The following is a 17,956-nucleotide window of genomic DNA, read 5'->3' on the forward strand; positions in this document are numbered from 1 at the left end:
CTGAAATGAATGGTTAGTAATAAAATTCTGAACATGCGCTAGAATTTACAAAGTTTAATTTGGTGCTGATTTCAACGGGTAAATTTCATTTTACTGAAAGGGCCCACCAGCGGCCGAGCGGTAACGTCGCTGAACACTGGTAGTTCGGTCTGAGGTTCGAATCCCGCGAACGGGCTGGCTGCATGGGTGTTTTCGTGGTTTTCCCCATGTGTAACGTGTATATGAGCCAGTTTCCCTTAAAAAGTCCTCCAGGAAGACATCCCTCCCTTAGGGCAGATAGCCCTCGAGTGCTTTGCCGTAATTTAATAAACCAAACCATTTTACTGAATTTTGCGTAAAATAATACCAATGAACCATTGCAAATTATTTTCAGAACTTTTTTTTTTAATCTAAAAGGGCTATTAGTTTTGAAATGTGACTTCATATCGTCAGTCGTAAACTTGTTTCGCTTTTCATTCAAGTCTTGCCATTTGGCAAAATTTAACATATTTACCTTTAAAACCTAATATATTATTGACTAATAAGCCAAGCTATTTAAAAGCATTACACACAGTTCTTAACAATGCTTTTTTTAATTTTTAATCTGATTGATTTAAAATGCATTTAATTCATGATATATCTAATTGAAAACATTTTAATATTTCTACATAATTACATGATATATTTCTTCATTTTTCAAATATATAGAAGATGTATAACTTTCTGGTGTCAGTATCTTATAAAATGTTTTGCTATTTCCACTGCCCCATCTGTATTGATAATCTATGCATTCATAAACTTTTAGCCTCTTTGAGTGACTGCTAAAATCTGAGGCCTTTCAGATTTTTTTTTTTTTTAATTGTGTGAGCAGAAAGATAGAATTTTAAAAGAGCTTCTTGAGTTACCTTTTGAATGATATAAAGAATTGTTAACATAATGTCAAATTTTTGCAACTAAATATTAAATATATAAAAAAGCCTGCAGCATTCTCATGTTACGAAAACATATTTATTTATTCTGAGGCTAGGAATTGATTTAGTTTTAAAAATACAATTTATTCCTTTTAACAATTTCCCAACAGTGTCATCAAAACACTATAAATTCCTTACATGTTTTAAAGAAAGATGATTCATTTATGTAAAGATTATTAAATGGCTAATTTTATTATTCAATTTTTAATACAAATTAACTGAAACTAGAAACTGATTTTGTAAAACAATTTAATTATGAATAATTCAATTTGGGGGCTATTGGATGGTTAAAAATGATCAAAAGATTTTTAATATCTTAAAAATAAAAGCAAAATTTTCAGTTTTAATATTTTGTATTAATAATTCATTTTAGTTTCCTTGCTCAGTTTTAATACATTCACAACTTCAGATTTAAAAACAAAACAAGTTGTATAAATATTTTCAACATTTCTGATTTTTCCATAGTAACCATAGAAGGATTTGAGACTATCTGTGTGAAAAAAGTAGGTTTTAGATCATTACACCTTCACATACATTCACTGGAATTTTCCTCTGTAGATATACTGGGATGTGACACTAAGCAGTTGAGAGTATGTATTTAAGAGGTTAAAGGGATATTGTAACTAGTGTTTCAAATCCTGATAACATCCCATACGCTGTCGGTGGGAGTAGATAGGATGTCCTAAGGATATACTGGGATGTGACATTAAGCGCTCAGGAGGATGAGTTTAGGAGGAAATTAGGATATTACGGGATGTCCTGAGGATGTAGTAAGTAGGACTTTAAATCCTAATAACATCCCATAGGCTGTCGATGGGACATAGATAGGATGTTTTTAGGATATAATGGGATGTGCTTAGGAGGTTTTGGGATGTCCTGAGGATGTAGTAAGTAGGAGTTCATATCCTAATAACATCCCGCACGCTGTCGATGGGACTTGGTTAGGATGTCCTGAGGATATCCCGGGATGTGACATTAAGCACTCGGGAGGAGGTTCGCGGGATGTCCTGAGGATGGGCGCATATCCCGCGAGCAACATCCTTGGGATATCCCAAGGATGTTTTTGTGCTATGTGGGTCGTAACTCTCCTATTTCAGATGAAATTAAGTCACCTTCAGAATTGATGTTTGGAAGAAAAGTAAATGGATTGATGCCTATAAAAGAGAATTTCATCCAAGCTAAACGATATGAAGACCATAGACAACACTTACAGAAGAGACAAACCTTACAAAAAAGTAATTATGATAGGAATGCAAGACCATTAAAACCACTGAAAACAGGAGATCATGTTTACATAAAAGAGAAAGGGGAAAAACTAAATGAAAGAGGGAAAATTATAGAAGAAGCAGAAAGACCACGTTCATATAGGATTATAAGAAGAGATGGAAGAATTGTAGAAAGGAACAGAAGAGACCTTCTTAAAGGAACTAATCAGGAAGAGTTTGCAATAAAAACAACTATGAGAATGAAGTTATAGATGAACCCGAGATACATGAAAATAGTAGGAGCACTACAAATTTAGATGTGCCTGTAAGTCCTTCAAAATCTAACAGAAGTGTTGTGTCACCAAATAGTGAAAGAGGTATAGTATCATCAAATTTTTCAAATGGACATAACTACGTCACTCGATCTGGTAGGACTGTTAAGAAACCTTATTATTTAAAAGAATATGTTTAATTTTACTACTATTGTTATTTTTTATAAAAAAGGGAGATGTTTTATATGTAACTGTATCTATTATTATCTTTAACCATAACTGTAATATAGAATAGTAGATGAGCAATGTAGAATAAACGATGTTTGTGTACATCTTGTAATCATCACTGAGCAGGTACCCAACACATATAAAATACAACACAATAATATATTTCACAATACAAATAACCTTCAACAGTAATCTAATTTTCTTCAGTAGCATTGTTAACAAAACTAGAACTTTATACATTTTATTATTTTTCAAGAGTAATTTGAACTGTATTCCTTACACCAGCAGTGGTTTGCTAAATTTGATGACCATGGGGATGCATCAAACTACTCTGTCATCTTAGATAATCAATAATATTTTTTATTTCAATTTAATCAGCTATTTATGTCACACCTGCTATCCTCGAAAAGGTTATTGTTAGAAAAGCATTAACAATATAGTATCTTGTTAAAATTTTAAGCCATAAAAATTGGAGCCGTGAACCGGCATCTATCGACGAAAACTTCTTTAATTATAACGAAAATATTTCTATCCATTCGTTGTTAAGAAAATCAGAAAAAATAATAATAAATAAGAGAAGAAGAATATAAATCTCCATATGCGAACAACGACAGTGATAATTCAACAAAATGTACGCAAGAGGGATGGTTGGTTGCCTTGCGTTGCTACCACCCCCGCTACTGTACCGAGTTCATCGACCTCGCCTCAAGGGCTCTGGGTTGTTTCTTCTTTGGCTTTCGCCTCGCAAAAGCGTCGCCTTAACTCCACTGCTGCACTCTTCGCTGGATAAAACAGGTCGTATTTTATTCTTTCTTCTGATTTTCTTTATTCACCGTGCTGATAAGGGTACCTTCAGGTACGGCCTCTAGTTAGGCCTTTTTCCAACTTATTTGCCTCACATGATTAATCAATATGACACAACAAACATAACTGTAACTAATAATAACATAAACATGGAAAATTCACCTCCAAACTCAGAAAATCCTCACATGAGACATCTCAATGATGAACCCAACGTTCTCTAAATATTAAGTCACAAAATTACTTTATCCAATGATGTCGAAACTACCAGATCCTTGGTGGAAGATATCCAAGATATTCGTAATGACACAAATGTGATTTTGTCCGCTAGTGATCAAAAAGAACTAAACTTTCTCCTTGTTAAAGCCATTAATCAACTGCGTATGCAGGAAAACGAGATGGCCAATGCAAAAATAAACGAACTACAAACCTCCAACGAAAAGCTCGCTAAGCAATTTGAAGAGATTAAAAACTTCTGCGACATACTTCAATCCACTAGTGGTTTCAAAGAACAAAGAAAAAGAAAATTTCGCCATAGACAAACGGATTCTGACTCCGATGAGGAGCCTTCCCTCAAAACCAGCAATCGATATAAACAATTAGAGAACCAAATAGACGACATGCATTTGGACAACGAAGATGAATCAGCCACTCAGCTCACTACCACCCCAAAAGACCAACCAAACGAAAGTGACACCATTCCCGCAAATAGAAAAACAAACTCCAGCCCCAAAACAAGCAGAATTGATAAAGTGCCAATTATTGTCGTAGATGACGTACCAAAAGCAGATGAATTCTTAAAAAACTTAAACAAGCAAACCGGAAAAGAGATAACTGGTACCTTAAAAGGACGCCGCCTAGAAATACAGCCTGCAGACTCTGACTCACATCGATTCATTCGCAAAATAGTCGAAGAAACTAAGCTTAAAGCCCACATCTACTTACTGCCCGAAGATAAAGTTTTAAAAGTCATAATAAGAGGCTTACCCATCACCACAGATCCCCAAACCATCACTCAAGAACTTCTTGACAAAGGATTTAAGGTTAACTTTATTACACTTTTAAGAAACAGAAAAGAAAACAAACCGATGCCGCTTTTCTTAGTACATATACCAAAATCAGAAGAAAATAAGGAAGTATTCAAAATCAAACGCATAGGTTATATGAACGTAACAATAGAATCATTACGCAAGAAACCTGGCCCTCCACAATGCTATAGATGCCAGGGATTTTTTCACAGTTCCCTGCTCTGCACCAGAGACTGGGTTTGCGTCCGTTGTGGAGGCAATCACAAACCTATAGAATGCAACCGTAGTCGCGACCAGCCAGCCATATGTTATCACTGCAAAGGTCCTCGCCCAGCCAACTTTTCAAATTGCCCAGCCAGACCAAAAAACAAACAAGTTCAGTTCCAACCCAGTCCTCCACCAGCAACCAATCCCTGGACTAACAGAAAACAAGACTTTCCTCCGCTGACATCAAACAGTAACGAAAATATCGCTCAAACCTCCATTCAAAACGAAATTCTAACAGAAGAAACTACCAGCACCGCAGAATCCTCCCTATCAGACCTCTTTGACTTCTCTACGCTAAAAACAATCTGGACAATAGTGATACAAGGACTCAAAAACATTAAAACCAAGAAATCACCTCTTGATAAAATAATCGCTGTAGTCGAAATCATTGAAAAAATAGGAAATCATCTTTAATGCTAATAAATTCAAGAACAGATGCAACATAAAAATCCTCTCTTGGAACGCTAACGGTCTTTACCATAAAAAAGATGAATTATCGAACCTCATTATTGAAATTGAACCTGACGTAATACTCATACAAGAGACTCACCTTAAACCAGCACTCAAAGTACTTTATGCTAATTATAACACCTACCGTACTGATCGTGAGACAGGAAGAGGCGGTGGCATCATCACATTTGTTAAAAGGAGCATAAAACACGCTCAAATTCCTAATTCCAGTACCACTTTCGAAAGTAACACAATAGAAATTGTAATAGAACATAAAAAATTCAAAATTTCGAATATATACATCCCACCAAATAATAATCCCAGCGCACAAGAATTGATTCACCTCCTTAATTCTAATACTTCTACCATTGTCGGAGGGAACTTCAACGCAAAACACCCCTGTTGGAACCGAACACTCCTGCTAACAAAAAAGGAAATGACATATTTAAGCTCATTCAATCAAATAATTATAATATTCATGCTCCAGACGAGCCCACCCACTACGGGTACAATAGCGCCACCACAATTGACTTCTTCATCTCAAATAACATTACTAACAGATGCAATATCTCTATAATTTCAGCCCTGTCTTCCGACCACAACCCCATTGTATTTGAAATCCCCATTAATAAATACCTCCCCTCACTTGACAGAAGTATAGGAATTACAAATTGGATCAAATACTCTGAAATTCTGAATAACTCCATACAAGGTAACCCATGCATCAACAATACAGAAGATTTAGAACACGAAGTCTCAAAATTTATCAACAGCATCAATTCTGCTTTAAAGGAAGCCACCAATACTTTTTATGTGAACAAGCCTTTCCTTCCCCTGCCTGCCGATATAAGGAATAGGATTAAAGAGAAAAACCTGATCCGTAAAAGATGGCAAACCACCAGGGATCCACAACTCAAACACGAACTAAACTCTATGCAAAAAGAAATCAACAGAAGAATCAAGAACTTCAAAAACCAAAAATGGACCAATTTCCTAAATAACCTAGCTATAGAGGACAATTCCCTATTTGACATTTCCCGCAAATTCAAGAAACCTTATAAACCTATTCCACCTATCCATGGACCTAGTGGAACTTCATATACAGAAGAAGATAAAGCTAAATCTTTTGCGGACTATATGGAAGATACATTCACTCTTAATCCCACTCCGTACAACAATAACCATATTGAACGGATCAACCAGGTGGTCAATAACTTCCTTAACACCCCTGCTCCGTACAACTTCACTTTCCTGACTACCCCAACCATCGTTGCCAACACCATCAGCGCCTTACAAACGAAGAAAGCCCCAGAGCACGATGGCATCTCGACCAAAGCACTGAAGCATCTCTCGATCAACGCTTACCTGCCTAACTAAAATAATCAACAACATTATCAAATTCGCTCATTTTCCTAACTCATGGAAGCAAGCTATCCAACTCTCCCACAGAACTATCGCCCTATCAGTTTACTTAGCCACCTGTCTAAAGTTACTGAGAAAATTCTACTTTTCCACATCCAAAAAATTCACCCTTCCATGAATTTTCTACCAAAAGAACAATTCGGTTTTCGTAATCATCATAGCACTTGCCACCAACTTCTTATAGTTATCAACATTATCACTGAAGGCTACAATTGCAAGCTTCCGACCGGTGCTATATTTCTCGATATCGCGAAAGCTTTTGACAGGGTATGGCATCGAGGACTTATTTACAAACTAATCACTCTCAATTTTCCAGATCATTTTATTCGCTTAATAGCCTCTTTTCTCAGCAACAGATCATTCAGAATCAAAATCGGTACTGCTTACTGTACCACCAGAGTAATCAATGCTGGTGTCCCACAGGGGTCGGCACTTTCGCCGTACCTTTTTAATATTTATACACAAGATATCCCTAAAGACCCTTCTGTTCATCTTGCACTCTTTGCCGATGACACCGCCATACTTACTAAAGCCTGCACTGTTATCGCCGTAAGAAACCAACTCCAAAGCTATCAGATAAAACTGGAAAAATGGCTTACCCTTTGGAGGATTAAAATTAACACTGATAAAACTAAGGCAATAATTTTCCGTAAAGGAAACATGAAATACTATTCTCCACCCCCTGAAATATTTAACGAAGAAATAGACTGGATTAATGAAACCAAATACCTTGGAGTCACCCTTGACCAAAAACTTACCTTCAGAATCCATTTCCGGTCCGTAGTACAAAAATTTAAAATCACCACAGCTACTATGCGAACTCTTCTTGGTAGAAAAAGCAACTTATCTACTACAAATAAATTAATTCTATATCGTTCCATACTACGCCCAGCTCTTCTTTATGCAGCACCGATCTGGGGACATGTAGCTAAAACCAATATTAAACAATTACAAATTCTACAAAATAAAATTTTACGAGAAATTATCAATGCTCCTTGGTATATTCCCAACATCTATATCCACAGAGACCTTCGAATGGAACTTATTCAAGAGTATATTAAACGATTAGCGGTCAACTTCTTTTATTCAGTACAAACCCACAGTAATAGCCTTATTAGCACTCTCAGACACTCCCCACGTCCCAGAGAAAAACATCGCTACCCTTCTGATATCCTCCCCACATAAGATTCACAACCTTAATTGACTCATTCACGCAAAACTGACTCTGCGGTTTTACCACCCGCGGCTTCATCTTATAACGACACTGAACTTGACACTCGCCTTTTCTCGCCGCCGCTAGTGCGGACCTGACTCTCTTTCATCCGCCTTCCACACTCCTTTCACCCTTCTCCCTCTCTCCCCCTCCTGCTCTTTATCAGAAGTCGAGTAAAAAGATGTTTCTACATCTTGACACTCGAGAATAAAATACGATCTGTGTGTGGATGGTTGCAACTTTCAAACAAGCGAATACGATTAATCCGATAGGTTACCAGGTTTGAACTTTTATCGCCAAAGTTGGCGATGTTTACATTTACCGGGTTCTCTGCGGAAGTGCTTCCGTCAAAAGTGGGGTACGCCGTCTTGCCAGGTGAAACTAGTCGATATTTCCGTGACGTCAAAAATTCGAAAAATGGGGTAGGGTTTGGAAATACGCGTCCTGGGCAGTACAATCCCCGGACAGGAAGCCATACTTACAACTGGGCACATCAATACAATAATAAACATTACAACAGAATAACAAACAAAGTAAACAATGATTGCAATAAGTAACTTAAATCAAATCAAATACTAATTCAATAAAACAAAGAAATAAAACCATGTTTTATACTATTTGCATTATATACACTACGTACTATAGCCATATGGAAGTATCCAATGGCAACGAGGATGTATTTGTTGCCATCGGCAGTTCATTGCAGAATAATACTAAAATACACTAATATACACTAAATACTAATTATGAAAGATAATTCTTTAGCAAGATTAAGCATATTTAACAGAAGACGCTTCATTTGCGTCAGACACAAGTTAAATTTCTGCTTCATTTAAATAAAATAATTTAATATAGTAAATGTTAAGCACTTGAATTGAGATAACATAACACAATTATGAATCTATTCATGCAATAAATTGAAAATGTGTTTATAAATATACATTTAAAATCCCAAATGCAAGTCTGTTTGCCTACATGACAAAAATGTCATACAAGTAAAAGATCAGCGCGAGGGGAATCCTATAGTATATGAAAGAGGTTTTTCCTTTTTATTATTATACAGTAAAGATATAAATGGTAATATATAAGACGGTAATATATATTTCCTATAAGTAAAAGATATATCTTTAACTTATAGGAAGTGAATATGGTTCTATGGCAACAAACCATTACAAACATAATGCATATTTTTAAAGTTGGCAACATTAATGATAGCCAAAATTTGTAAACTCTGAAGTTTCGCTAATTCATTACCTGAAGAACATATTGATATAAAATTTATTTGAATTTCAGATGTGTTAGTGATGCATGTATTTAGATTTCTGTTTCTCTTAGCCGTATTCACTTTCTTTTGCTCTCATGAATGTCATCGCATCGGACTTTCTTCTTCAACTTTATTTATAGCTCCATCTGATTTAAATGAATTACGTAGTATATTTACGCTTTATAGAGATTCTGAATTTGAAAATGAACTTCACATTTTAGAAAATCGAATAAAGCGTAACTCAGTTGCATCTTCTAATGCGAAACCCTCGAACTTTTCAACTGTTGTAAGTTTTCTGTTGTTTACTTTTAAGTCTTTTTGTGTTGTTATTTTAAATGATTGGTGCATATTCGTATTTTTTCCCTTAAATTATTGTTAAATTCATTTAAACTATAATAAGTTGCGTGCTATTTTGAAATTACTTCTTTAAGGAGTTGACTCTAGTCTAGTTTGATCAAATATCTCTGATAGAATGAACATATTGTGAAATTTGCAAAATATTTGCTTCTGTTAGGTCAGGGCTAACTTCATTTCTTTTCAGTCACAGCTATATGTTGCAGTTTAAAAATTTCAAGAACCTGTAACAGATTTTCCTATAAAACTAGAATTAAACTTTTATGTTATTTTAAAGATAAAGGAATGATTTTTTTAAATGCAAAATTTTCATTACCACATGAGTTCTGTTATTTTTAATTAATGCCAAGCATAAAACAAAACTTTAAATTATAACCATAAACAAATAATTTTAATTCCTGAAGCTTTATAAGAAAGTATGTTCTATGGTATCTGAACAATTTTTGGTACTATTCGGTTTCGAGAGCAGTAAAAAAATTGCAACAAAAATGTGTGCGCAAAAACGCCAAATCTAGCAAACGTGCCCATTTAACAGCACGCCAAATTTAGCATATGTGTTGATTTCAGATCGTGTAAGTTTATATAGTTCTATATTTCTTAAGACACCATTTAAATACTAGTTTAATTTTTAAATCCTTTTTTGATATCTTATAGATTTAACAATTTGGGAATTGCCCATGATGAAAGGTCGGCAATAGAATTTTGGGTAAAGTGCAGAATCACCCACTACTTGACGCGTTTTTAAGAATTGCACATACTCGATATCCATGTGCACATCGACCTATTTTCACTTAAAAAAAAAATCCTAGAATTTCACAAAAATGGCACTGCGCACAGCCTTGACTTTATCTATGTACACATCGACCTATTTTCACATAAACTAAAATATCAATCTTAAATAGTTATTTACTATTATGCTTCCTTTCTTGCCGCAATTATTTTTGGCAGCATTGTCATCAACAATAGCTTGATGATTTTTTTACGGCCCTCAAAACCGAATAGTACCCAATTTTTTTTTTTTTTTTTTTTTTTTTTTTTTTTTTTTTTTTTACAATGTGCTAAAATGTTTATTATTTTCTGGTTATCTGCATTTGACGTTTCAACTGGAAGCATGGGATATAATAGAACTATGTGTTTGGTGTATTGGTAAAAATCCTGGTATATGATACGGCCTTAACGGGATTTTGGAAATTGTTGCCAACACCAAAATGACTCGTTTATTGCTCATCATAAACACTGCATTTTACTGATCGTCACGTTATTATCTCCAAATTCCGTGTGTACGATAAACCAGGATTAAACCGACTTATTTTTTAATATTCACACAACAAAGCTAAACATGCATGCATATACACACACACGTTTGTGTTCACATGAATTTACATCCTTTATATTTAACAGTTATTCTGCTGAAGAGGTGTCAGTGGCTATAAAAAAGTAAATAACATCGATATAGATTTTTTTTGTAGTAAAATTGTTTCATATAAAATGTTTTGTTTTGTTATTATTTATGAGCTCTAAAGATAATGAACAATCATTTTTTGTCTATTCACAAAACTACCAATAACTACCAATGAAAAAGTATATAATTTTCCCCTTCAGATAAAAATAATGGAACTACTCTGATATGCGCCCTCAAGTCGCATTTTTGGCGAGAAACTTCACGCTGCCATATTACTATCTAAATTTTTTGTCTACATTTCAAACTTTTAGCCTAAAATGTCTCCAAAAACACAGTTTTTGCACATGCAAAAACTACGTTTTGAACACACAATTTAGCTAAAAATCCGAAACAAAAACAAAAAATTTAGATAGCAAAAACGTAAAGTTTCTAACCAAAAATATTTGACAAGAATCCATGTACACAGTGACATGTTTTAACTTAAAAAAACATCTACGAATTGCACAATGTAGGCAACGAAGAATCTACAAACTACGCACACCTCGCTTTAATAAATTAACATAACAACAATAAATTTCAAAGAATACCATGTACACAGCATCCTGTTTAAACTTTAAAAAAATTCTACGAATTGCACAATTTAGGCAAGGAAGGAATCTACGATCTACGCACTCCTCGCTTTAATAAAATAACATAACAATAAATTTTAAATAATACCATGTACACAGCGTTGTTTCAACTTTAAAAAACATCTACGAATTATACAGTCTAGACACTAAACAACAAAATAAACTAAAATAAATTTCAAACAATTTAAAAAAACAACAATAACGACAGAAATTCATACTAAAGAACCAATGAACATAACATTCTACAAAATAAGAACAAGGATAAAATAAAATGCACTTACCATGAATTAATGCGTTTTCGAATAGCAGAAATATAAATTTCATACCGCCTTTAACATGCTGCCACGTAATTACTATCGTATTTACATCACAGCCAGACACACTATCCAGAAAATTTATACTTTAGTTCACAAATAAATAAAATCACAAATCCCTACTTCTGTCATGCACTGCCATTAAAAATAATCTCCCAGACCCTCTTTCCACACTTCCAAATACCCACTACCCCTCAACAGGATAGCCACAATCATATTTCCTTTTGCTGAACTTCAATTCAACAACTACCATTTTATCTTTCCCTCCCATCTTCTCAGACACAGAGGCGAACCAACGAGCTCCAGTGAAAGATTTTTCAACGTCAACAGGGTTGCCATAGAACATGCAATCGCGCCCAAAACCAGCGCAGAACACATATCGCCACATTTGGTGAAATTAGGGCTTATACTGCACATTAAAAAAAAAGAAAGAAAGAAAAGAAATGTATATATTCCATTAATACCCCTTCAACTTTCCAAAAATCACATCCCAAACAAATTACCAGTATTCTATTCTATGGCTTTGTCCACTGGAAGGTCTAGCAATGTGAGCTAGTGTAATTCCAAGCAAATAAGTAGTTAGACCTAACGATAATCATGCAGTGGCTAATTTAATTTTTAAGTGCAAAACTCTTTAAAACTGTGAAATTGGCCTTTTAATGACTTGAATATCATTAAAAAGTAAGACATTCCTACTTTATTTATATTTAATTATTTTAATTTTATAGTTTTGTATAAATTTTTGTTTTGTATATTAGTTTTTATATATTTTAATTTAACAGATTTTTTCTCCTGTAGTTTCCTTTAAATGATAGTCATGAACAATTATCTGTCCATTGGGCTGGAAAAGGGAGTGATGTACTCATTTGTTTGGCAAGAGATAGAAGACAAAATGAGCATTCAACATCAAGCGTGTTCATCTCGTATGATTATGGCAAAACATTTGTGGAAAAGCAGAATCAGAGTATGCGAATATCTGATGAACAACTGTCAATCATATCAATGTTTTACATAAGTCCTGTACTGAATAGTCATGTAAGTAAATATGATTTTTTTTTTTTTTTTTTTTCCAAATTTGCAGATTAGATTAAAACTATTTATGTGTGTGTATATATATATATATATGCATGTTTATATGTTTAATACAGCTATCGGCTGATCTTTGGAATATGGTAACTGGTAGTTTGGCGACATTTTGGAGGCAATAAAGGTTACTACCTAGGACTTTGGTAATAATGTGAGAAGTACTCAGTTCCGATTACGCATTATTTTGTGTGAGGGAAATGAGAGATCATGAGATATGTCATGTGACATTAATGGACGAATTACAGTTCTTTAATCGGAAAAGGGGGGCAATTTGGAAAACTGTAGTACTATATTATTTTGTATTAAGCTTCATTGTGTGTTGTGTGAAATAGTCGAAGTGTGCGTGCCACGTAATGAAGATTCTGAAGATTAGGTAAGTTAGTATTTTTAATCATTTGAGGATATTATTTTTATGCATTGTTCAAAATGTAAGGAGTAAATAAATTAATATGATATTATTGGAAAATTGTTATTAGCAATGATTTAGTTTAAAGTAATTAGGATTGTAATCTAATTTTTATTAATTTAATGTATGTGCTTATTTATATTTTAAGTAGTGTTTTTTAATTTAATTATATTTTAATTTAATGATCGTGATTTTGTGAGTTATATGTTTGTAGTATTTTGGAATACGTTTGAGTAGAATACGTTGAGTATTTTCATGCATTTTCATGAAATTTTTCTAATTTATGAGAAAAAAGCAGTGTACATGGATATAGTGAAGAGTGTGCGCAATGCCATTTTTGTGCAATTCTGGGATGTTTTTTTTAAGTAAAAATAAGTTGACGTATACATGGTTTAGTGATATTTTAATTAAATGATAGTTATTTTGTGAATTTTATGTTTGTAGGAATTTGGTATACGTTTCAGTTGAAGTAAACGTGCATGGAAGTAATTTAAATATTTGACACTAAGTATTTGTAACCATTTGTAATGTTTGCGGTATGAATTCGTTGGTGACGTTTATAATATAATACAGTCAAAAGTCGTTAATCCGGACTCGTCGGGACTTCGGCGATTCCGGATTATCGGTTTTTCCGGATTATAGATCATCAGTTTAAATCGCGTAAGATGGCATGCAGAAATTCTAAAATTAAAAATATGAAACCGTAATTTATGAAATAAAGAACAATTATGATCTAAAGGGTATCAAAATTTACAAAAAAAAGCTTAATATTTATTTGTTTACTTTATTAAACATTTCTTTCAATGTAAGTTGTTTAAGTTGCTTCGTTTTATGTGATAATACTTTCTTTTTAATTCTATAAACAGACATAATTTTTTGTTCACTTACAAAGTTCCGCTGTTCAAGTCCCGTTAATTGCTGTGCCGAGAATACCGACTAACTTGTCAATCGAAATTTTTTCGTTTTCACTAACCTCTCTGTCACATTCTTCATGTTTTTATCCATTTTTTGCAGCAATTAAACTTTCTGTTTGATGGACATCGAAACATACTTTCGTTTTGTACGATCCTTTGGGAGCTCCAGAATAAAAAATTCTATTTGACATAATCGAAAGTTCAAGTTTACTTTTATAGTATTGCTCTTACAGTCTGCAAAAAATAATAAGCCGGTTCCAATTCGAAAATTAAGGTACAACGCGATCATCAACATTAACTGAAATAGATAATTAGATAATTTTAGCTTACACCGTCTGTTATACATAAAACGTGCACGTGAAAACGTATTCTGCGCTTGCGCACACGCAAATGCACAGTCGTAAGAGGTCTTACGCGCACGCGTAAACGCCTATGCGCATGTGTCAACGCGGCGCATGCGCAGAAAGTTTTTAGCTTTGAGGTCCGGATTATAAATTATTCCGAATTATGGGTGTCCGAATTAACGACTTTTGACTGTAGATAATTTAGAGGTAAAAGTTTTTGGATATTTTATTTATTTTATACGTGGAAATGTTCATCCTTGGAAAGGGTATATACTTTTTCGCGATCAGGTAATTTCATATATGTGCTTTTTACCAAGTTTAAAGATTCACAGAATGTTTTTGCATTTTCGTGCAAATTTTTGTAATTTATGAGAAAATAGCAGTGTAGATGGATAAAGTTAAGAGTGTGTGCAATGCCATTTTTGTGCAATTCTGGGATGTTTTTTTAAGTAAAAATAAGTTGACGTGTAAATGGTTTATGTGTATGTGCTATTCTGAAAAACGCGCAAGGAGTTTGCGATTGTGCACTTTTTCCCAATTTTGCAGTTAATATTTGTCATGATTAAGCAGTTTTGTTACATAAAATTTCTAGCATAAGTGTAATTCGACTAGTAGATTGTTGGAAAAAGTGTTCAGTAAATAAATAGAAAAGAAACGTGTCTTTATGTCGTGAAGACAAAATGGCGGCGAAAAAAAAAATAGAGGGTTGCTGTAGCAGAGTTGGTCGCCAAATTTTCGCCAAAAAATCGCCAAGTTACCATAATCCAAAGATCAACCCAGCTATCTATCTATCTGTCTGTGTAAAGAATAAAATCCTAAAGGGGACCTCTTTCCCCAAAAAACAGTTTTAATATCAAGTGCTGAAGCTGCTCAAGATTTAATTTAACAAAAGTTTAATTTTTAAAAATTAGAAGGGGAAAAACTATACTATCCTGTAAAATTTTTTATTTGAAATTTAAAGTAAAGAAAATTTAGAGAAACTGTTAAATTTTAGAATGATGTATTATGCAAATTCAAAAGTAGGAATAAACTAAAAAAAATCCTCTTGGAATTTTTAAAAAAAAATAATGAAAATTCAAATTAGTTATTCATATTTTGATATTTTAAATTGACTCATCAAGGGCTAGTAATTTAAAACATTAAAGCCTGAAATTAAGAAGTGCTTTCACCATTAATCTTACAGGGACAGTCCCACCCCGTAACTGTGCAGTTCCACCCTGATTTTGAGGGAGAGACTTTCAGTTTGCCATATATTTTTCAGTGCCCTTTGCTGCACAGAGCACTGTGTGCTTGCAAACATCCATGTCCTCTTCAAGATTTGAACCTAGGCCCATCAGTATGGCAGTGATGGCCATACCAGGTAAACGGCATCCATTTAACAAGACATTCAAAATAGTTGTTCCCTTTGCAGATTTTGTGACAAAATACTGCATTTCTAATACTCAGAAATCTTAATCGTGGTTTCATTTATTCCTGGCAAAGTCTACAAATGCAGATTTAAAAATTAAATTAGGCTAAAAATACCATTATTTGTCCATAAAAATTGTTGGAACTTGTAATTCAAAATAGCTAAGATGGCTGCACTAATGCATGCCAGCTGTGCTCATCTATGTCAAGAATCCTTCCCCCCCCATTTTAAGAAATTAAGAGTGTCCAGCTGCCCATGAATTGCAACTATTTATTTGCTTATGATTGGCTTTAATTATTAACATCTATGTCATTATCAAAAATTATTTCCTTATATAAATATAGGAACTAAGAATGTGAGTTATTATTCAGTTATTAAGAACCATATACTTTAAGTCTAACATCCTCTAGTTCTAAATGTATGTAACACGTATGTTCTCTTTATTTTATACTTTAATTCATAACTACAAAACATACATTTCTGCATTTTGTATATATATTGTGTAAACGTATGTCTGCACTGGAACATTTTTGGAGGTAACCCTTTTTTGACAAAGTTTTGAGGACAACATTCATTTGCATCAAGTTCATTCTTACTGTATTTTACATTGTGCATTTACTAAATTTGCTGAAATGAAGCAGTTGTTTATTATTTCCAGGCCTGTAGTGTTTTGCCAAAAAATCATGAACGTTCGAGTTCTTATGCATGGCATGCATGGCAGAGTATGTATGATGGAAATGCAATATTAAAGGCTGTGATAAAAATTGTTGAAAATAATAACTAGAAAATGGTTCAAAGCAAATAATTTGCCTTCTTACTTAGTGAAGTTCATGTGGAGACCAGAAGCTGGGAAGAATTACAGTTGCTTGATTCAATTGCTAAACAGTATTTGCCAGAATGTTTTTAGAGGGGGGGGAATTTAATTCATGTTTATCAAACTTGTTATTTTTGCTATAACTAGTCAATTTGCTGTTTTAGTCACATTGTATAATTGCATGACTATTTTTTTCACACATATTTCATGTAGTAAAATATTTATGATAGATATTTAATGCATACAATGAATTTAAAGTTCTAAAACGTTAGCATGAAGATAGCATATGGAATCAGAAAATAATAATGCAGAAAAAACTTTCAGCATCTGAGAAATCATGAGCACCAAGTAAGCCAAATTAAATAAAGCAATACAGTTTTGCAGAAAAATATATTTCAGAGCCCCTCTTGTGAAAATTGGTGATTTTTTTTTGGGGGGGGGCACTTTTCCTATTTACATGCAGTGCCTTCCCAAATAAAATGGCTCTAATTTGCATAGTACAAAAAGAAAAGACCTTATTTAGGAGTTTATGTGTCTTCCATGTGTGGCACACAGAATTCTTTAAGAGCATCCAAAAACTTTTTTAAATTATCAGAACTAGAATCTGCATGCTGTTGTTGCCACATAAATTCACAAAAGTAAGAATAAAAAATATCCTTCGTAGTGCCGGACTGTTAGTGGCATTTCTTTCAAAATAATAATGCAGAAAAAACTTTCAGCATCTGAGAAATCATGAGCACCAAGTAAGCCAAATTAAATAAAGCAATACAGTTTTGCAGAAAAATATATTTCAGAGCCCCTCTTGTGAAAATTGGTGATTTTTTTTTTGGGGGGGGGGCACTTTTCCTATTTACATGCAGTGCCTTCCCAAATAAAATGGCTCTAATTTGCATAGTACAAAAAGAAAAGACCTTATTTAGGAGTTTATGTGTCTTCCATGTGTGGCACACAGAATTCTTTAAGAGCATCCAAAAACTTTTTTAAATTATCAGAACTAGAATCTGCATGCTGTTGTTGCCACATAAATTCACAAAAGTAAGAATAAAAAATATCCTTCGTAGTGCCGGACTGTTAGTGGCATTTCTTTCAAAAATCCCTTTTTATTACATCCCACGTATCTTCGATAGTGTTAATATGAGCTCTGGTTTCTGAATCCTTAAATATCATTGTGTAATTTACTATAAG

At 33.7% G+C, this 17,956-nt stretch overlaps 1 protein-coding gene across 1 annotated transcript in view; it reads left to right on the forward strand.

Annotated features, from left to right (window-relative positions):
- The first annotated feature begins 9,042 nt into the window (after positions 1-9,042).
- The window catches only part of LOC118195509 (sortilin-related receptor-like), a 195,337-nt gene continuing 186,423 nt past the window's right edge, over positions 9,043-17,956 (forward strand). The window contains exons 1-2 of the mRNA XM_085813545.1: positions 9,043-9,386; positions 12,598-12,834. Of these exons, the coding sequence (XP_085669671.1) occupies positions 9,141-9,386; positions 12,598-12,834 (483 nt within the window). The 5' untranslated portion in view covers positions 9,043-9,140. The remainder of the gene's footprint in view (positions 9,387-12,597; positions 12,835-17,956) is intronic.

This window comes from Stegodyphus dumicola, chromosome 3, assembly GCF_044657685.1.
Source record: "Stegodyphus dumicola isolate Sdum_Otavi_A_Nest chromosome 3, ASM4465768v1".
Taxonomy (NCBI): Eukaryota; Metazoa; Arthropoda; class Arachnida; order Araneae; family Eresidae; genus Stegodyphus; species Stegodyphus dumicola.